The 22,490-nt window shown below is 34.2% G+C and overlaps 1 protein-coding gene across 1 annotated transcript; it reads left to right on the forward strand.

Annotated features, from left to right (window-relative positions):
- The first annotated feature begins 747 nt into the window (after window positions 1–747).
- On the forward strand, window positions 748–7,951 carry LOC107795816 (protein GID8 homolog). The gene is made up of 6 exons (XM_016618526.2): window positions 748–1,031; window positions 2,729–2,888; window positions 2,992–3,098; window positions 6,480–6,611; window positions 7,166–7,322; window positions 7,529–7,951. The coding sequence occupies exons 1-6, from the start codon at window positions 981–983 to the stop codon at window positions 7,648–7,650; spliced, it is 729 nt and encodes a 242-aa protein (XP_016474012.1). The 5' UTR covers window positions 748–980; the 3' UTR covers window positions 7,651–7,951.
- Window positions 7,952–22,490: the final 14,539 nt, after the last annotated feature.

The following is a 22,490-nucleotide window of genomic DNA, read 5'->3' on the forward strand; positions in this document are numbered from 1 at the left end:
CAAAAGCCTGAAGAAATGGCTCGTAGCCCATTCGAAACACACCCGAGGCCTTCGGGACCCCGTCCAAATATACCAAAAAGTTCTATAATATAACAAGGGCCTACTCGAGGCCTCAAGTCACATCAAACAACGTCGAAACAACAAATCGCACCACGAATCGATCTTATAAATTTTTAAATCTTCCAACTTTCAAAACTCGCGTCGAAACATATCAAATCAATCCCGAATGATGTCGAATTTTGTATGCAAGTCCCAAATGACATAAGAGAGCTAACCCAACTCTCAGAATCTCAATCCGAACCCGTATCAATAAAGTCAACTCCCGGTCAAACCTCTCAACCTTCCAAAACTAACTTTCCAATTTTCGCCAAAATGCTTTAAATTATCCTACGAACCTCCAAATTCGAATCCGGACGCATGCATAAGTCCAAAATCACTCTACAAATCTATTGGAATCATCAAACGCCATTTCAGAGTCGTCTACACAAAGGTTAAACTCCGATCAACTCTTACCGCTTAAGCTTCTAAAACAAGAATCCTTCTTCCAAATTGATCCCGAATCATACGAAAACCCAACTTGACCACACACGCAAGTCATATCACATAATACGAAGCTGCTCGAGACCTTAAACCACCAAACAAGACACTTAATTCTCAAAATGACCAATTGGGTCGATACATATGTACACAGGTGGCTCCAAGCATCTATGTAATAAAATAAATTATTATAATCACAGACTTTTTTTTTACACTGTTTTAATTCATTCATGTTTCGTATTGTTCACTAGGAAATCCCAATCTTGAGTCTCGTGGGAGAATTTCATAAAATTATTTCTTAGAAAAACTAGAAATTTCCCTACCCAGTTTCCCCCGGTTAACTTATTCAACTTCATTTCCGTCAGGAGACGGCTAAAATCGGAACCCGAAAAGGAAATTCCGGCAACTGCTCCGGTTGTTTTAATGGGTAGTTCTGAATACTGATGTCATTGTTCTGGATTGTGATTCGTCAATTAGCTGAAATCGAAGCCATGGTATTGTTCTTTCAGTTTTCCTCTCAATTACGTGTTTTCGTTTTTGGACTTAAATTTTTTCACTGCGCCAATTATGTAGATTTAGCAATACATAGTTTATTCTGGACTAATTTAATTTGAGGCATAGTTGATTGATTGGTTCGTACATAATAGGGCTGTAGGTTTAGGATAAAGGACACGGATCTGAAATTATGTTAAATGCCTTTTTGAGGGTGTTATGATTTGTAGAAGTTTCATGTTTAAGTTATACTTGGATATTATTATATGCATAAAAAAGATTCTGGAGTATGTAGAAAATGGATTTAAGTTTTATACACTGGCAATGTGAAGCTTTTTTTACACTATCAATGTAACTTAACTTGAGATAGCAGGTCGCTTACCATATTTAGTGGGTTCTTAGTTAACATCTTACCATATAGAGTTACTAATGACCTGATAGCATAAATCTTTTTTATATCGACGGTCCACAAAACTTAAACCCACAGAAAATTCATGATACTAATACTGCAACACAACAAGTAGTGTTACTGTTGCACCTCACTCCTAAGCTAGTTAGGTCGGCTATATGAATCGTCACTATCTATGTCGCTCCATTTAGACCCATCTCAATCTAATGTTCCATAATTTAGGTTCTCTAATACTAGAAGTTCTTTATATTTTTTTTTTACTGGCATGTAACTTCTAACGAGATTACAGGACGACCTAAGTTTTTGCACGGTGTCTCCTTCTACTTCTCCCGATGTGAAAGAAAAGAACATGGGAAGCATTTTATTCTTTTCTATCACTCTTTGTTTATTTCTAGCCTTCCCGAACTCCTAGAAGTAAAGTTTATGACATGACTAAACCTTAATCCTAACTGGTTAGTATCACCTATATATATCTTTCTCTTCCATTATACTCTTTTCACTATGTGTGCACGGATTCTCTAAGAAATTATAAGTCTTCAAGATAACTTCTTTCATGTGATTTTGTTTTACTTTGTTCTCTTCTAACCCCTTCAATCACCATAATTTCACACTTTGGATCGATGCATCTGGAGCTCAATGTGGAACATGACGGAATCATCTCAAGCGACCTTGTTATCATTGTATCCTCCATCTGTGCTACTTGTACTTTCTACGGTGTGATCATTTTTCTGTGACAACTCAGCCACTCTAACATCCGCGTTTATGTGACACTCATCTTATTGATGTTTTGGACCTTAGACTTCCTTACAATAATGTTGGTCTAAAATCGTTCTATAGAACTTTCTTTTTTTCTTTGATGGTTACCTCCTGGGCTTAACATTTCGGTGACACTTTTCCATTTTTACTAACTTATCTTAGTTTTATGTATTACATTGTCATTTATCATACAATTCTTCTGGAATATCAAGCCTTGATATCCTAAAAGGTTTTAAGACTACGATGCTTAGTCAGCAATGTTGCCAAAAACGACCCATGAGATGTCGAATGTATTTGATGTTATTGGATATGGTAGTGATAATTCCAATTAAGTTGATTTCTGGTCCAATTATGTATATGAGTCAGATACTTACTTTTGAATGGCTTTCCAAATGCCGCATATGGTTTTACTTGTAATTATTTTTTTTTCATTCTTTGTTCATATAAAATTTTGCTGCCACCAAACTTACAGGTTTAGATGGTGCAGTGACACATTTCTTTTATTTTGAATTTTTTCCTTTCCCTCCTTTGCAGGAAACATCAAAGAAAGTAATCACGAGAGAAGAGTGGGAGAAAAGGCTCAGTGATGTAAAAATTAGAAAAGAAGATATGAATAGATTAGTGATGAACTTTTTAGTCACAGAGGGTTATGTAGAAGCAGCAGAAAAGTTCAGAATGGAATCTGGAACAGATCGTATCCTTCTATCATCTTTTGGTTGCTCATTTTATGTTATTGTATGAACTTGTGCCATTGCATATGTACATCTAAGATTGTGCTTCTCCTTATGAATGAATAGCTGATATAGATCTTGCTACTATAACTGATCGGATGGCGGTTAAAAAGGCAGTACAGGCTGGTAATGTAGAGGATGCAATTGAGAAGGTTAATGATTTGAATCCCGAGGTATGTATGCTCTTTTTTCCCGTTTTGAATGCGTTTTGTCCTTATTATTCAGAACCAAATTTATCTTCATCTTTTGATCATGTTTGGGTGGAGCAAGTTTCTCTAAGTTGACGCCAAAGACACTTCATAATGGTGAAGCCATGTTAGGTAATAACAGTCACAATAGAAATTGTGTTTTGGATGAGCTAGGTGTACCCTCCACTTTAATGAATTTACTCTTAGTTTTAGTTTCCCTGAAACACTTAGTTTAGTGTTGTAATTACCTTATTATTTTGCTTCCCCGTTGATAAGTCATGAATTTGTATTCGTTTTAGGTTTTCCCATTTCTTATAGCCAATTTGCAATTTTTTTATGATGGTGGTGTCAAAGGGCCAACTTACACGCACCTCGACTATTCTACCGGGAATCTGCTACCTCCCATCAACATAGGTACCGGGTAAATATGCCCACCAAGGCTTAGGTAAATGAGAAGAAATCACTATGCCCTTCGTTTCAATTTATGTGACACATTTTCTTTATTAGTCCATTTAAAAAAGAATGACATATTTATATATTTGGAAATAATTTAACTTTAAAATTTTCATTTTATCCTTAATGAGAAGCTTTTATAGCCACACAAATGTTAGACACACAAAGCTTTCACTCTTTATGCTTTGAAGACCACAAATTTGAAAAGTTTCTCTCTTTTTCTTAAACTCCGAGCCAAGTCAAGGTGTGTCATATAAATTGAAACGAAGGGAGTACTTTTTTTGCCTCCGTTGAGATTTGAACCTGGTACTCCATGGTTCTTCTCCCACTTCATTGACTACTGGGCGACAACCTTGGTGCAATAATATTTTTTCTTTTAATTCCATAAAGTAGATAATATAGATTGAGTACTACATTACACATTTGACTTAGGCGGAGCTAAATATAGAAATTTCTAAATTCTTCCATGAAAATAGTGGTGAAAACGAACTGGGATAGCTTATTTGCTATTTGGGTCAGAGTACGTAAATACTTGGCTTGGAGGAGCTATTGTGCCCACCTGCCTTTTCTTTTTAAGTTTTAATATATCACTTATATATCTATATGTCCATCTTGGACAAGGTTCTTTTCCTGCACATTCGTGAAATTTGCATCAGCATCCAAAAGATATGAGCGCGGCTATATGTATAAAAAAATATTAAGGAAATTTGAAGATTTTATCCTCTATTTGGTATCTTGTTAGTTTTGATTAGAGCAAACTTATACTTGTCGTCTTCAAGTTTATCCCACATAAGAAGAATGACATTGAGGTGAGACTAAATGAGATTTATGATTTTTAAATGCAAACATCAGATATCATAATTGATTCTATATGTTACACGGTTACACCTCAGTGAATTCTGATTTTTCCTTTTCAAAAGAAAAAATGAAGCCAGATATCCAGTGAGATGTAACATATAGAATCAAATATGATGACTGAAATGGGGCCGTGCTATGCGGAGTGTATTTGATAGGAAGATACCTACCAGAGTGAAAGACAAATTTCATAAAATGGTCATGCGACTAAAAGTATTATATGGGAGGAGACACAACATATTCACAGGATGAGTGTCGCAAGAATACAGTTTTTAAGATGGATATAAGGTCATCCAAGATTAGATAAGATTAAAAATGATTATATTAGATAGAAGGTGCAAGTAGTACATATAGAGAAAATAATAGGAGAAGGTGCCTGAGATTGATTGTTCATGTCCTACGTAAACTTCCAAATGCACTAGTCTGTACTCTGTAGGTGTAACACAATGATTGGAAGTGTTAAAATAGTATGCAATAGACATAAAATCACATGCAGGGATGTTGTCACGGAACACTTCCTTTTTGTTTAATGAAGAATCTTGGAACACTTAATATCTTTCTAATCCAAGCAGATTTCATTTGAGTATAAGTTCTATGCACACTTCACGTCATTTAAAAAGGCAACTGAACGTAATTTTCCATACAAACATTAATTGGAAATCTTTTTAAAAAGGAAGCAATCTTCTATAAAAGGTCAAAATACACTCATAGTGTAAAAATTTTCTTACACTCTCAGTGCATATAACTTAGATATGACAAAGGATAATATAGGCAATGCAAACTAATTGTGATTAAAGAGAAGGCACACCTGCATTAGGTTATGTTTATTGTTATTCAGGAGTCTTTTTAGTTTGGTTATTGTATGGCATGTTAAGGATATGTATGAGATTTAAAGAATAATTAGTTCTTCTCCTAAAAGACAAATTAGAAAGAAGTGCAGTGAAACGGCTCTAGATAGAGCATAATAATATATAGGATTTATATAGACGATCCGAACTAGTTTGAGATTGAATGTTGTAGTAACTTTTTACCTTCTCTTTTCTATATTGTTCTAGTTTTGTGGGATTAAAGGAGGATTTGTGGATAGAAATGAAAAAGGAACAAAAAGTTGAGGACGAAAGGTCCTTCTATGAACAGAACAGTTTTGTTTGCAATTTGAGTAATATTTGGACAGAAAATATTTGTTTCCCATGAATTTGAACAAAAAATGCCCCCTATTTGGTGTAAAATGTAGTACTCTGAATTTCTTTTTCTGCAGACAACATATATAAGCGTCTACTTGATGTTTCTTATCGTGTTCTGTGCTTTTATCTCGAAGGTAACTAGAGTCTTGAAGAAGTGATGGGATTTTGTATATTGAAAATTGAAACCGAACTCTGTATCCTAATTTTTCAAGGAAATAGTGCATAAAAATGAAGTGCTTCCTCTCGATCATAGCCATTCTATCTGTGAACTGTCTGGGTAACAGAGATCCTTTCTATCCGAAGCCTCGACTTCCTTCTTTGATCTGAACTTAGATGAGATGCTCGCTATGTGAAACTTTCAACTTTTTCTCTCTAGTAAGAATTTCAACGAGACCAAGAGGGACCATGAGTTTACTTTCTACATGGGCATGTATCTTCTAATTTGTATTATGATGCATCGTAAAAGATCCCAGACTCTCTTCAAGGAAGATAATTCATTGCTTCAGTATAGCCATTATCACTTATAAATCAGATCAGGTATCTGATAAACCTAAGCATACCCTTGCTACCCCTTTCCCCTAGGGAAAAAATTATGGTAGGTCCTTCTCTCTTTTCCTCCCTCTTTTATTTTTTCTTTGTTTTATTGTTATGTACTGCAGTTGCATATTTGTACGCATTGTATGCTTTGCCGTTGCGTTTCAGAACTTTCTCTTGTATCATCTTAAAAGCTTAATAATCAAGAGATTCTTCAGACTTGGGAGTTGAAATTTTGCAAAATGAACGCCCACTTATTGTGAATTGCAACTTATGTTGATATAATACACTCTTAATAATTTTGATTGATTACAGCATAGTTTTGCCTTCTTGGATGCAGATCCTGGATACAAACCCCCAGCTCTTTTTCCACCTCCAGCAACAAAGGCTGATAGAGTTGATAAGGAATGGAAAGCTTGAGGAGGCTTTGGAGTTTGCTCAAGAAGAGCTCGCTCCGAGGGGAGAGGAAAATGTAACTATTAATTTATAGCTCTCTCCTCTTGATTTCCCTAAAATTGTGTTTTTTAGCCAATGGCAGAGTTGCTCCTTCAGTAACATGTAGGTCACGAGTTTGAGGCTTGAACACCCTTTGCAGAAATACAAGGGGGAAGGCTGCGATTGGTGTATGTCCTCTGTTCCCACTCCTTCACTATCTGGGATGCCTAAAAAAAGGACAATACAAGCCTGATCTAAATGACTGTTTAATCTCGTAGATTACATGTACTTGGAAATGTAAGGGAGAATTTAGTATTTGAAAGGATTGTTGAATTTTTAAGTGATCTTTCCCCGTCTCCATGCCTAAGCCGCTGGCGCCGGGGTTCCTTGCTCTTGGTTGGCTTCCCTAGGAGGGAGTGGGGATGCTACCAAGCGTTATGGGGCCGTGGGGCCAAAATCTACTTTTGTCATCTGATCACTTGGCTTGAGATTAAGACCAACTTTCACTCTCAGAGAAAAGCTTTGGTTGGCGCAATCCTATGTGTAACCCGACTTCTTTATTACATGATTGATTTAATTGCTTTGCTGCAGCAAAGCTTCTTAGAAGAATTGGAGAAAACTGTTGCATTATTGGCCTTTGAAGATGTATCCAACTGCCCTGTGGGAGAGCTCCTAGATGTATCACAGCGGCTAAAGACCGCAAGTGAGGTAAATGCTGCAATCCTCACCAGCCAAAGCCATGAAAAAGGTTAGTCTCCTTTTCATTAACGATCACATTGCTGGTCATTCTTCTCATATCTCTCTCTGAAGATATGAGAAAAATCTTTTGTTCTTTTTATCCTTGGGACATCGAATCAAAGAAAAGAAACTTACGAAGATTTCCTTGATGAGCATTTATATGTTAAGGATCATGGCGTGGAATGCTCTTTTTATGATTTTTCTTTGATTAAACAGATCCAAAACTTCCTAGTCTATTGAAGATGTTAATATGGGCACAAAATCAGCTTGGTGAAAAAGCCGTTTATCCGCGCATAAATGATCTATCGACTGCTGCACTGGAAGATCCTGCTGTTTGAAGGATGACCGAATGTTCCATAATGCATGATTCAAGTTGCCTGTATGGTAATGCTTCCACTGAAGACAGCTTCAAGATGTTGCCTTTCTTCTTTCAAGAACTATAGCTGCTTATTATGGTTTCTTAGATTGAAGTATGTGTCTGTTTATACGATGTAAATGAACATAGTAATTTCCTGTCAGTGTCAAGGTTTCATAAATTTAGTTAGTGCTTGTCATATCATGACCTTTGTGTTTGGAATTTGTGGAAAACATACAAAGAAAATAAGCTTTTGGATCTCATGCAAAGCTCCCTAATTAATCAAACTTAACTTGTGAATCTCGCCCATTTCAGAAATTCAATCGTAACTTCAGGAACAAATCTTTCTCTTCAACATTTTTTTTTCCGAACAGGTTCTTATGATGTTTTCTTCTCGTCTTTTCCGTCTTCTTGAGCCGAGGGTCTTTCTGAAACAGTCTCTCTACTCCTTCGGAATAGGGGTAAGGTCTGCATACACACTACCCTCCCCAGACCCTACTTGTGGGATTGCACTTGGTTGTTGTTGTTGTTGTTCCTATGATGTTTCATTTGTTCACTACGTATGTTTGAGGATGTGTTAAAATCATACATTATGCCACTAATATGAACACAAGCTTTATATGGATGTATTAAAATCACGCATTATGCCACTAATATGAACACAAGCTTTATATTCCTAGTTGCATGAATGCCGCAGGTTTGAATTTCTCGGGATCTTTTCACAAATAGCCGTCCATATTCAATGTTTACTTTTTCTAGCCATATACATAATTTGTCAATTAATGGGGCATTTGCATCTATACCCTCTTTTTGTGTCACATTTTAACTTGTGCCCGCTTTGCAAAAAAAAATTGCAAGCATACCCGCTTTTTCGCATAACTTCAGCACACGGGGCTGAAGTAGCAAAGGCAATCACGCAAAACTTCAGCATTCTAGTAGCCGGGCCTGAAGTTCAGCTCTAGAGCTGAAGTTTTTGTGTTGTAACTGGGAAACTTCAGCTCTAGAGCTGAAGTTTTTGTGTTGTAACTGGACAACTTCAGCTCTAAGCTAGCTTGATATTTCTAAGCTAGCTTCAAATTGATATTTCGTTAGATAGCCGCTATAACTTTGGTGATTCTCGTTGAGATTTTTAGTGATAAAGTATTTGTTCATGCTTATGAGTGATTTATCTGGTAGTAGTAGCCTGTTGCAGTTTGCTGGAAGCCATCCAACTCGTTGTTTCTCATTATCATATATCACCATTTTGTCCAGTAGAGAAATATCTGTAGATGAAAAAACATCAGAAAGAGAAAGATTAAATGCACAAAGAACTTGGATACCAACTCTTATCAAAATCTAGTTCCCCTTTAATATTTGTGCAGATAAAGAACTCATTTTCTCTTCACTTTGTTGATACTACTATTCCATCGTTATTTATAAATGTTAAAACACAACCTTGCTTTCTTCTGGTGAGGTACTGAAGGGGAGGAGAAAGGGAGATGAAGTTGTTTAAAAAGTGGGTACAAGTTAAAAGTTAAAAAAAATAGGTATAGGTTAAATGGGGGCGACCAAAAAGGGCGCCCCGTGCAATTTTTACTCAATTAATTATAACCAATTATACATATATTATACCTCCACTGGCTATTTTTAATTTAAGCAATTGGGCGAATGACTATTTGGGTTAATTCTTCATTACCCCTACATTAAATCGTCCTAATCTAATAGGGATATTTCCCTAGCTATATTTTATTAGAAACTTATTTACCTATGTTCTCTATGTTTTGAAGTTTTTAATAAGCATCTAGTTTTTCTTACAAATTATATATATTGCTTCTTAAAAGACTCTCACTCCATTATCAGTACTTTCAATTAATGGATTCAATTATATCCTTTCCTCTTTTTTTTCCTTCTCATCTTCTCTCTCCTTTTTTTACATCAAAATCCCTTAATCTACGCTCAGAATCTCCATCTTCTCTCTTTCCACCATTACCAACAGCTTTATATTATTAAAATATTCTGAAATTTTATGATAATTGTATGATAACTGTATCATAATTGTATTTGAGTTGTAACAGATACATCAATGCCTAAAACATAAATGTATCATACGTGTATCACAATTGTATCTAACTTGTATCTAATATATTAATATCCAAAATAATACCTGATACAATACTAATATATTAATATACAATTATCATACTTGTGATACAAAGTGTGAAATTCGTCACGAATGCTCAAGTGCTCGTAACAATATACAATGAATATACAATTATCATATATTTATAATACAACTCCTGCAAAAATTATGATACATATACAATTATAATACAATCGCGATACATGTCTGAAAAATTGTGACACAATTAAGATCTTCATCTTCTTCAAGTTTCAATCACAACTCTACACTAAAAATTTCATATAATCGTATTATAATTGTATTAGTATTATATCGAGTATTATTTTGGATATTGATGTATCATATGCAAGTCACATACAATAAAGATTTTAGAAAGAAAGAAAACAAGATTCAAAACTTACCCACAACTTAATTCTAGAGCAATATTTCGAATTTCATCGTATTGTATCAATAAAAAATAGAGATTTTGGATGATTAGGAAGAAAGAGAGAAATTGAATTTCAAAAGCTTTGGAAGAGGAGAATCTGTAATTTTGGGTGAGGATAACTTTGGGTAAGCAAGACTTTGGTAATCAAGATTTCTTACTATGGGTAAGAATAATTTTGGGTAATTGTTAAGAAAGAGAAAAAATATTTTTGTAATCCTTTGGAAAAGGAAGAATCTTAAATGTAAGAGTAATTTTTGGAAATGGGGATTGAGTGTCATGTAATTGCTATTCTTGAATTTCTTTTTTTTTATTTTATGGTTTTGTATATAACTAGTAAATGTAGATATACAAAGTAATTAATAAGTAACCTACCTAAAGATGGTAAATAGATTTCTATTATAGTATAACTAGCTAAAAACCCCTAATTAATACCTCAGTTCTTGGCAATAATAGGAACTCACCAAATCAAAACTTATTATTGAGCATGACTGCAATCTGCAGTAATGTTTGCTCGTCTGCCTAAGCTTGGTGGAAAATAGCATGCTCAACATGTGCGCAAATTGACTCGACACCACCCTCGTAACAAAAAGAAAAGAATGACTGCAATAATGTATCATAACAAAAGCTCAAACTATTCAAATAAAATGAGTAACAATGAAGCAGAAATCAACCATATGAATTGGTAAAAGACTTTTTAGGTCTCCACCCATAATACATAAACCAATGTAGTAGTACTAGATTTAGAACAACTCTCAAATTTAGAAATTTGCTGGTGTAAAATGCTTTCTCTCATTCCCAAATTAAAGTTTCCATCATCAAAGTTAAGAGCATAACTTAAAGGATCATACTGAAATTTAACTTGTCTTTTGCTTTCACCATTGTTCATCACTGCTTTCTTTACTGCTGCTCTCATTCTACCAAATAAACACTTGCATTGCTTCTTGCTATAGTTGTTTATCCATAAAAAACTTCTCACAAATCCACCCATAATATAATAAAGAAAACCCCACTTTGAAGAAAGTTTTGGTCTTTTCTGTGTTTAGTTCAAGTTCTTACATTTGTATATAGGAATAATATATATCAAGAACAAAGAAAAGGGCCAAAAGGGTGTTTGAAAATGGCAATTTTGGACTTAAAGAGGGAGTGAGGAAAGCAAGTTTGGTTTATGTGTGATGAATGGGGAGGACCTTTATAATATAATTTTTTTTAAGAAAAATAGATTTTTTTTTGTTTTCTTTTTGTGGGGTTTGGTTATATTCAATGGAAAGTAAAATGTAAACAGGAAAGAAACACGAAAATGCAAAAATTTTGGGTCTTTTAAAGAAGCTGTGCCCTTACTAGTTGCAGTATCTTCTTAGTGTAACACTTTTTCTTGCATTGGGAGACTCAAATTCCATGATCCATAGAGAGAAAAAGAAGAATTTTGTTGGGGGGGGGTGCGTGGGTGGGGGTTTGGGCGGGGGGGGGGGGGGTTAAGGCTTAGGGAAGAGAGCCCACTACATGGTAGTATCATTATCAAATTAGTTGTAAAATGCTTCCACTTGCAGTCTCTCCTTCAATTTATTACATATAACCGCTCTCAAAATAATAGTTAAAAAATATTATTTTTTTATATACTTTTTGTGTGTGTGTATTCTTTATGTTATATATAAAAATTATATAAATTTTATATATCTTTTTCCGCTACCGAATGTAAATAGTTTCTGACGCAGGCTAAAAGTGAAAAAAAAAACAAAATTATCTGTACCTAGTGCTTGCATCAAAAAAATATATGACATAAATTTTGTATATAAATTTTTATTACGTAACCATAGTGAATAGAAATGCATGCAATGTAAATTCAACGTATTCAATTGAATCCAACATTTTTACACGAAAACATGAATAAAAATATAAAAAATAATTAAAATTTCAAAAAATATTAAATATGAATCAATAATGTGAATATGCATATGTAAATAGAATATAGGTTGAACACATCAAATCTAGATCATAATTCATCTTTGATAATTAAGCTATTCGAGAATCTTGGAGCAACGACGGAATTGTTTCTGTATGACCTATAGGCCACGAGTTCGAGCCGTGAAATCAACCACTGATACTTGCATTAGGGTAAGCTGTCTATATTACACCCTCTTAGAGTACGGCTTTACTCCAAACCCTATATGAACACGATATATTTCGTGCACCAGACCACTTATGTGCGGTACATATTAGGTGGGAAGAAATAATTTACTTATGGAAGGGGTGAATCTTGTGATATCTTTCACGTACGTTTGAGACTTTACTTTTCATAGTAGTAAATCTTTTAGGCCCCCTTTTACATGCGGATAATCATAAATTAAAATTTAAAAGGATTTAGAATTTTATTTTTCACAACTTGGTATATTCTAATTGCTAGGTTAAACTCATGATAGCACAACATTACTGACACAAACAAAATACGTTATCTCTGTACAAGTACTTTTTAAATAACTTGTGATTATAATATCTCCTATCAGGTATATCAGTGAAAGTTTATTTGCATCGAGTGTTTTCATCAAACCAACGATAATATGATATGTCCATTCAGCTACTTCATTATCACCTAACTATGATTAATTAATATACATTTTACCTCATTTATTATTTAACAATGGTAATAAGATACATTAAATTGGTGTAAACAATTGGTGCAATAAGTATTTACTATCTCAATTATAATTATCAGTTAGGTGTTTACACCAACTCAATCTAATTTATCATGGTTAAATGTTAAATTAAAATTTTACCTAAAGGTCATCAAACGAGTCAAGTGTATAAGTATAAAAGACATTACATGCTTACTTTCAAAAGCTCAAAATAGCTTTGTCCAGAAGCACCTGGATCTACACACCAAGTGCAGGGTGTAGTATGACGCCGCAACAGACTTATTTAAAAGTCGATATATATATATATATATTGGGGGATCGGGTTTGTATTTTTTTGGGTAGCTTTGATACATCACTTGGTGCCTTCCATGTTTTTTTTAGTATCCCTAGCCTTCTGTTACTACTTGCAGTTGTCTGTTGTTTCGATTTTTTGATTGCATTACCTATTGCCAGTTTTGTATTTTTGCTTCGGTTGCCAGATCAATTTGCTTGTTATTGCCCCTCCCTTCTCTCCTTCCTTAGCCGATGGTCTATTGGAATCAACCTCTCTGCCTTTTTAAAGACAGAAATAAGGTCTGCGTACACTCTACCCTCCCCAAACTCTACTTGTGGGATTACACTATGTATTTATTGTTGTTGTTGTGTGTGTATATATATACACACATGTTATGTACATAAAATATTTATACACTTTTTTATCTATCGGATATAAATAATTTTAACTGCGGGCTAAAACGACTTAATATATACATTGTATATATTTATCGATTATTTTTATCTTAAGCGATTGAATAAATGACTATTTAGGTTTAATTTTTTTTTTTGAAGAATAAAGATGAAGTCAGAAAAGGAGAAGCTAAGGTCCGTGATTTCATTCTTGGAAATTAGCCTCATTGATCAATCAAATCAAAGAACCCTTTTTTATTGAAACTCAATTTGTCTCTACCAAAAGGCAATTTTACAGATGGTAAAATTTGTTTGGTTTCTATTCCTCTCTTTCCTTCTTGTCTGCACACACAAAGCTGCTTTCGTCTTTTTCTACATTTCTCATTCAAAATTCCTTTTTGTCCCTTTTTTCTTTGGCCCATCTTATCTTATGGGCCTCTGTGTAAATTAGTCCATTCTTTTGCCTTTGATATTGGCATCACCTGTTAATAGTGTACATATTTATGAAATTTTTACATTCCTATACACTATATGAAACTATATTATTTTTTCTATTTAAATTTTATTATAATTATATTTTGTATATCCAATTACTATTTATGTACATTTTAAGGGAATTGATAATAATAATTAGTGTTCTAAAATTATTCTAACATATCTTCCACTCCCCCATGTTTCTCTCTCCACATCCCATCCCCATCCCCCGCATATCTTGCACTGACCCACGATTCCACAATTGACAACCGTTAAAAAGCTTTGAAGCTTTGAATTCGAATTTGAGTTTTCAAAAAATATTATTTATTTGAATTGGATGTTGTTGCAAAGAATTGGGAATTCTCTCTACGTCTCTCTCTATCTCTCAATATCTAATTTCAGTAATGTAAAGCAAAGGAAAAGAGAGCAGCAATTCCACCATTGACAACCATTAAAAAGCTTTGAATTTGAATTTAGGTTCTCAAAAATCATTATTTGTTTGGATTGGGTGTTCTTGCAAACAATTGGGAATATGGTTTAGAGTTTAAATCTCAATTTTGAGGGGTTTTGGTGAAAATTAGACTTAGTTTTGGCTGAATTTCAGACTGAAACTCGAAAAAGAAGAAGAAGAAGAAGAAGAAGAAGAAGAAGAAGAAGAAGAAGAAGAAGAAGAAGAAGAAGAAGAAGAAGAAGACATGATATACATTATATTTACGAAATTGTAGAAAAATTGTATTCTGTTGTTTATATATTTTTCTTTTATTTATTTAACTATGGTATGAAAGTTGAACAACATTGTATTAAAATTATATTTAAGTTGTATGATATCGCAGTTGTATATAACTAAGTAGAAATAATATATGAAAATTATAGATAAGTTGTATAATATATAATTAGTTGTATGAAATTTGTTTTTACTATGTATAAATCAGATACAAAATATACAAAAGACATATTGTATAAATTTTGTATAAAATTTGTATTTAAGTTGTATGTTATTGTAGTTGTATTTAACTGGGTAGAAATAATGTATGAAAATTGTAGATAAGTTGTATAATATATAATTAGTTATATGAAATTTATTTTTACTATGTATAAATCATATACAATGTATAAATTAGATACAAAATATACAAAAGACACATTATATAAATTTTGTATTTCATAGTGAATTCCCCCACATTCACTGCGAGAACAAGGGGAAAAAGGCCAATATTGCCCTTGAGATTAGGGAAAATAAAGGATGTCAAAGATAGGAAGAGGAACAGGAAGTCAAAACCTTTCCTCGTTAAAAACAAAATAGAAGAATTGATGGGAGCAAAGTTCGTAGTAATTCCTGCACCAGCATATCTTATTGAAAGTAAATTTGTAATGACAATATCAACTGGAATCAATACGTCGTCCTTATTCCATATAGTTAATCTTTCAAGCTGGTTACTCACCATATGGGAGAGTGTTATTCAGTGGCCTGTTGAGATAAATAAAGAGAGTTTTACCATGCAGTATAGGGAAAAAATGGAAAGTGAAACTGAAGGAACAGGAAAATATGGTAATAGAGGAAATGGTTTGAGATGCTGAGCGAAAGGCGGCAGGATACGGACATTGGAAAGAATAAGGAGCACAAAACAATCACACAGACTACATAATCCAGTTAGTATATTGCATCCTTAAGAAGAAACTGTTAGTTTCAAGTTCGGAAAATGCTGTCACATACTCCTTTTGAGATTGAGATTCTATATGAACATAGTTCTCATTCCTGTTTTCTTATCGATGATAGTGTTATTTCTTATGGGTTACAATAAAATATTATTGAACTGCAAACAACAATTGTTGGTTTTCCCTTATAGTTGGATTAAAAAGATTAAAGAGATAAATAAAAGTAATTCCTGCAGGCTGTAGAGCAAAATTGACGATTTGAATAAGTGAAGTGCATACAACTGCGGTACTAAAAAATTGTATGTTTAAATTCACTTCTATTCAAGATCTATAACTTCTGCCGAAGATATGAGGAGAAAAAGAGAATCTGGAGAGGAAAGGGGAGAGAGGAGAGGAAAAAAGGAAAAGAGTGTAACTAAATCTCTTGATTGAAAGCACAAATAATGGATTTGGAGCCTTTTATGGTGGATTGTATATATTTCGTAAACAAAACTTGTTTATGCCGGATAATTAACTAAACATGGACATTAAGAGTAATAAAGTTTCAAATAATATATAGGAATGAAAAAATCCATTTTAGGAGAGTGTCCGAGGACGTTGGTTGTTGGTGGCCCATAGGCAGATGCGTTGTGCCGCGCACTGAGACGGATTTAAGATTTAAATTTTGGGCTCGAATATTGACAACAACAACAATAAGAACCTTGTAAAATTTCACTAATAGGGTCTGGAAGGGTAAAGAGTCTGTTTCCGAAAGACCCTTGGTTCAAGAAGAAGAAAATAAATAATAGATAATGGGTTAGTGACAACAACAGAAGCCAGAAAAATAATATCAGCATCGTAAGAAACAGAAAATAGATGAAAAAGCAATAACAATACCCATTATTTTTGAAACGTTGAATTTTTCAAAAATATGGGTTTTAAAAAGTTGAAGAATTAACCTAAATAGACGTCCATCTAGCCGCTTACAAAAATAATAGCATACCTAGTGTGATTCCAAAAGTGAAGACTGGGGATGATTGAGTATACGTAGACCTTGCCTCTACCTTGTGTGAAGTAGATAGACTGTTTTTTATAGACCCTCGGCTCAAGAAATCCAACTGCTTACATAAATATATGTATAATTTGTGTTTAACTATATACAAGTAGTATATAATTTATGTATACTGGCTATAAAAAGGGAACGATGAATTCAGCCTGTTATTTGTGTAGAGATCCCTTTAAACATAAAGGCGTTTAGGTTAGTTGATTGTAACCAACTGATAAGCTTTAAGTGTTAAAAAATATTTTTAAGAAAATAAGGAATGACGAATATGGAACAAAGAGGAGGTTAGGGTTTTTGTTTTGAGAAAGGTATTTTGAGAATTAAGAAAATATTAAGAATAAAATAGTAAAAATTTTGGTCAAATTAAAAGTGCTTACAAGCTGAAATACTATTATGGCTTTTCGATCGATTAATTATGACTTATAAGTAATGCTGTATTTTGTCCCGGGCCCGGGCCTTAGTGGGCCTAACGGGCCGGGCCTCGCGGTCCCGGGCTTCGTGGTCCCGGGCTCTGGCGGTCCCGGGCCTGGCGGTCCCGGTCTTCGTGGGCCTAATGGGTGGAACCGGCCCGTGACGGGCCTAAGCCCACATGGTCCTGTGCTTAACGGGCCGGGCTCGTGGGCTTCGCGGGCCTAGCGGGCTTTTTTTTTTTTTTAAGACAATTTCTTGTAGTATCATGGCTATATTAATATGTAGTATATATGTATATCTAATTATTAAAGTGCTTGACGAAAAAGAAAATAACAAAACAATAGTAAAACACTAAATTGTCATGCATAAATATCACTTCTTGAAGTATATTATATTGTATCTTATGTATATATATTCTCTTATATATTTTCTTTTAGTATATGTATTGTATCTTATGTATATATATTCGCATAATAATATATTTTCTTGTAGTATATATATTGTATATTATGTATATATTGTAGCATAATATATTTTCTTGTAGTATATTATATTGTATCTTATGTATATATATTCTCTTATATATTTTCTTGTAGTATATATATTGTATCTTATGTATATATATTCGCATAATATATTTTCTTGTAGTATATATATTGTATCTTATGTATATATTGTAGCATAATATATTTTCTTGTAGTATATTATATTGTATCTTATGTATATATATTCTCTTATATATTTTCTTGTAGTATATATATTGTATCTTATGTATATATTGTAGCTTATAAATATATTTTCTTGTAGTATATATATTGTATATTATGTATATATTGTAGCATAATATATTTTCTTGTAGTATATTATATTGTATCTTATGTATATATATTCTCTTATATATTTTCTTGTAGTATATATATTGTATATTATGTATATATTGTAGCATAATATATTTTCTTGTAGTATATTATATTGTATCTTATGTATATATATTCTCTTATATATTTTCTTGTAGTATATATATTGTATCTTATGTATATATTGTATCTTATAAATATATTTTCTTGTAGTATATATATTGTATATTATGTATATATTGTAGCATATAAATAATTCTAAGTATAGACAAAGAAATATTGCGAAAAGAAGCTCATGGGTAGAAGCAATAAATTTTATTACCAAAAAATGACATATCTTTCTTAGTCATCCTTCCCCCAATGGAATGAGCACAACAAGGTACTAATACCACCATTAGAAGGAAAAAAACTAAGGAAGATGTGCCAAAATACAAGTTACATATTATTCTATGTATTATCTCTAACAAATCTCATAAATCCTTCAAGGTTCGGAGGAGGTTGCGTTGGTGGTGGTGGAAAAGAAGCTTGTTCATCACCACTTCCGGGCGAAGCCGAATCCTCCGTAAGTTCCGCTATCATTTCTTCATAAGCTTCATCTATCGCCGGTTGTGCTTCTGCAATTCCAAAGTTTCTTCTTTCCGAGCGGATCCAATCTCTAAACAATACTGATTTTTCCAAGCTATCCCTCATAGACGCTCTATGATCACCTATTTGCAGTCTTGCTTGACTGAAAGCGCTCTCTGATGCAACAGTTGAAGCTTGAATTGATAAAATATCCCGAGCCATCCTTGCAAGAACAGGAAAATGTTTTTCCCTTGCCTTCCACCATTCCAAAAGATCAAAAGAGCCGTCTGGATTCTCCTTTTCAAGTCCCTGAGACAAATAAACTTGAAGCTCATTTAGATGTGAAGTTTCATCATAATTTTCACCTTGAGACCCCCTGAACTCCGTCCAAGATTTAAGAGCTTTTAAGCCCGCAACTCTTTTAGAGGATTGTGAGCTAGACGAAGTAGGGGTTGGAATAGTTGGCCTAGCATTTTTTTCAAAGTAAATGCCATATTAATTATAATTATGAAAACTAAACCACACAAAAATATATTCTAAAAACGTAAGAGTTGAAACGAGTTTACCGGATTGCCGAACAACTTCTTGAAAATTGAAAATCGTTGAACACTTGAAAACTTCAATTCAACAACTTCACAATTTTTCACGAAATTTCAACAATAAATTAAGTAATTGTAGTAGAGAGATTGAGAGAGATTGAGAGATATTGAGAGATATTGATGAATTGGTGAATAAAAATGAAAGAATGAGGGGGTATTTATAGTTGAGAAATGGGGAAAAGTGTAATTATATAAAGTTTGGGGTTAAAATAAAGTTTGGGGGCCAAATGGCCATTTTTTTAACTTAAAAACGGTCATATTTTCAGCCCAAACGGCTAGATTTTAAATATGGCCGTTGGAGAATTTTTTTTTTTTTTTTTTTTGAAAAATAGCCGTTGGGCCCGCCAGGACCGGCCCAGGCCCGCCTGCCGGTCCCGGGCCAAACGGTCCCGGGCTCGTGGGCTCAACCATGGAGACCAGCCCGTGACGGGCTCAGAGGCCCACCAAGACCGGCCCACCCAGGACCGGCCCACCAGGCCCGTTAGGACCGCGGGCCCGGTCCGGTCCGGTTCAGGCCCGGCCCACCGAGCAGCATTACTTATAAGCACATTTGATGTTTATCAAACGACAAACTAATAAATAAGTAAAAATGTGCTTATGTTGAATAAGCTTAGCCAAACGCCCTCTTAATATTTATAATACTTTTCTGATTTCTTTTTTTCAAAAAATATTTTATAGTATAAGTTACACATGAGTATTACTGTAAATGAGTAATAGTGCAGTAATACTTGGCATTGACTAACTTGGAAATTCTGAATCTACTTTTGGTGAGTGCTTATTAGTTACTGGCAATTGGATTGCGATTGGTCAGACTCTTTCCCCACTTTGGCATTTTCGCCACTGTAACCTTTTGAAAATACTCGAAACCCACCCACTTTTGAAGAGAAAAGACTTTACAGGTCCAATGAGACAATTTTCAGCCCACTAAGAAATTTTTTTCTCAGAATTGGATATATCTTCCATTTTTTTCCCTATGTTGCAGTATTATACTTTTGGATAAATATATATTTTTAGTCACTGAGGTGGATGTCAGATTTTAATTTTAAGGGTTCAGCATTTAAAGATTTTAGTATTGAACTTATTATATTTTCAAAGTTATGGGTTCATATCAACTATTTATAACAATTTTTGTAATTTTTACACATAAGTTTATGCTCAACGCCAAAAGTACTGGATTCAGTTGAACTCGGTAGCACTATATTGCATCCACCCTTGTTTTGTCATTCCCAAAATAATAGCTGATAAAATATATATTATTACACGGTGTATCATTCTTACTGGTAGTATTGATACATGATAGGTTACAAGTACCTTGGGCATAAGTACTTTACTTTATGTTTTGATGATCTAACAAACTTACCATCCAAAACCAGATAAGGAACCTGTTACACATTTACAAGACCTTGAGATCACAAAGTTCCAGCGTGGGATATAACTCAACTCTTAAGAGTGGAAGGAACAACTGAGGAAACAGGTCCCTACCAGTTCCCGAGGAGACTGTATGAAGTCAACTCTCCAGCAGGAAAGTTACTGCCTGCACACGCTACTGCACAGGAAAAATGCAGCAGCCAACTTTCTATAGAAGACGTTTTACCTACCTTGTTTACATCATTGTAAGTGATGTCACACACGTATAAATACCATCAAGGAAGGTAAAACAACTCACTCCATGAGAGAACCAGATAAAGGACCTGAAGCATGTCTGGTACAATCATTCAAGTTAATCGACTCAAGATAATATGGGCAGTGTGCTTTAGATTCACAGGAACCAGATTAGGGACTTGATACCTTGGTGTTCCCCTCACAGAAGTATAGGTCAACTGTACAGCTGGAAAGCAACTACAGAAAGTGACTGCCTGCAACTGTGCAGCAGACAGTGCAACAGTCACTTCCCATTGAGAAGAGGCATGTACTAACCAAGATTTGACATCACTAAGGTGATGTCTTTTGTATTAAAAACCTGGTGCCTCGTCTCCCAACACTTGCAAAATCAGAAATGAAAATACTCTCTCAAGTGCTTGCAACAACCTCTCTCAAGAACAAAGCTACTTCAACCTCAAGGACCGGATCCAAGATTGAAGATATCTTAAATCCTTAGGTTTGTTGAGTCTTTGTTATTTGTTCTTCAATTGTAACTCCTATCTTGCTTTCTTAGAAGTTGTGTTTTAGGTAACCCAAAATCACAAACCCTCCAAGTTTGTGTCTTGGCTAGAGTTAGTCGAGTTGTAAAACCTTTGTAATAGAGTTATTACAAAGTGGCTTGTAATAGGATTATTACAACTTAGAGTAATTAATGTTTTTGTCACTCGAGAGTGACAAAGTGGCTTGTGGTGAGAGTATCACAAGTTAGTCAAAGTCTTTGTAACTAGAGAGTCACAAAGTGGCTTGTGGTGAGAGTGCCACAAGTTAGTTGAGTTGAATCCTTTGTAATAGAGGTATTACAAAGTGGCTTGTAATAGGTGTTTACAAGTTAGTGAAGTTGAAAGCCTACAAGTGTAGGTCGTGGTTTTTGTCCCCTTGAGTTGGGATTTTTCCACGTAAAAATCCTCTGTGTTCTTTACTTACTGTTGAGCTACTGTGGTAACAATTAGAGAACCTAATTCCATGTACTGGTTGGTTGAACAGTCTGTTGCTTACAGTAGGAACTGCTAGAGAATCGATCGCGGTGTTTTAAGACCTTAAAAAATGGTATCAATAATTTCTTGACTTGCGTGTGCAGTCCGTATAATTTTTCGGAAGGTTTTTATATGAAAAATGGATTAAATTGTGAACTAGAGCTTTAAAACTCAACTGAGCTGACTTCGGTCAACATTTTGAGTAAACGAACCCGGATAAAAGTTTTGACCATTCCGATAGTTCCGTATCGTGATTTGGGACTTGGTCATATGCTCGAAATCGAATTCGGAGGTCCCTAGATTAAATTATTACTATTTAACGGAATCTAAAAATCTAAGGTTAAAGATTTCTTAAGTTTGACCGGAGATTTGACTTTTTGATATCAGGGTCGAAATCTAGTTCTGAAAATTTTTATAGCTTCGTTATGTCATTTATGACTTGTGTGCAAAATTTGAAGTCAATCAGATTTGATTTGATAGGTTTTTGCATAGAATATAAAAGTTGGACATTTCTAGTTTCATTAGGCTTGAATTGGGGTGTGATTCGCGGTTTTAGCGTTATTTGATGTGATTTGAGGTTTTGACTAAGTTTGTATGATGTTTTAGGACTGGTTGATGCATTTTGTCGAGGTCCCGAGGGCCTCGGGTGGATTTCGAAAGGTTAACGAATATAAAAGGCTGCTGAAATTTTCTGGGCAGTTTCTGCATTTTTCGCACGTGTGAACAGTGACCGCACCTGCGTGAATAGTATCCATGTGCAGTA

This window comes from Nicotiana tabacum, chromosome 21, assembly GCF_000715075.1.
Source record: "Nicotiana tabacum cultivar K326 chromosome 21, ASM71507v2, whole genome shotgun sequence".
NCBI classification, from domain to species: domain Eukaryota; kingdom Viridiplantae; phylum Streptophyta; class Magnoliopsida; order Solanales; family Solanaceae; genus Nicotiana; species Nicotiana tabacum.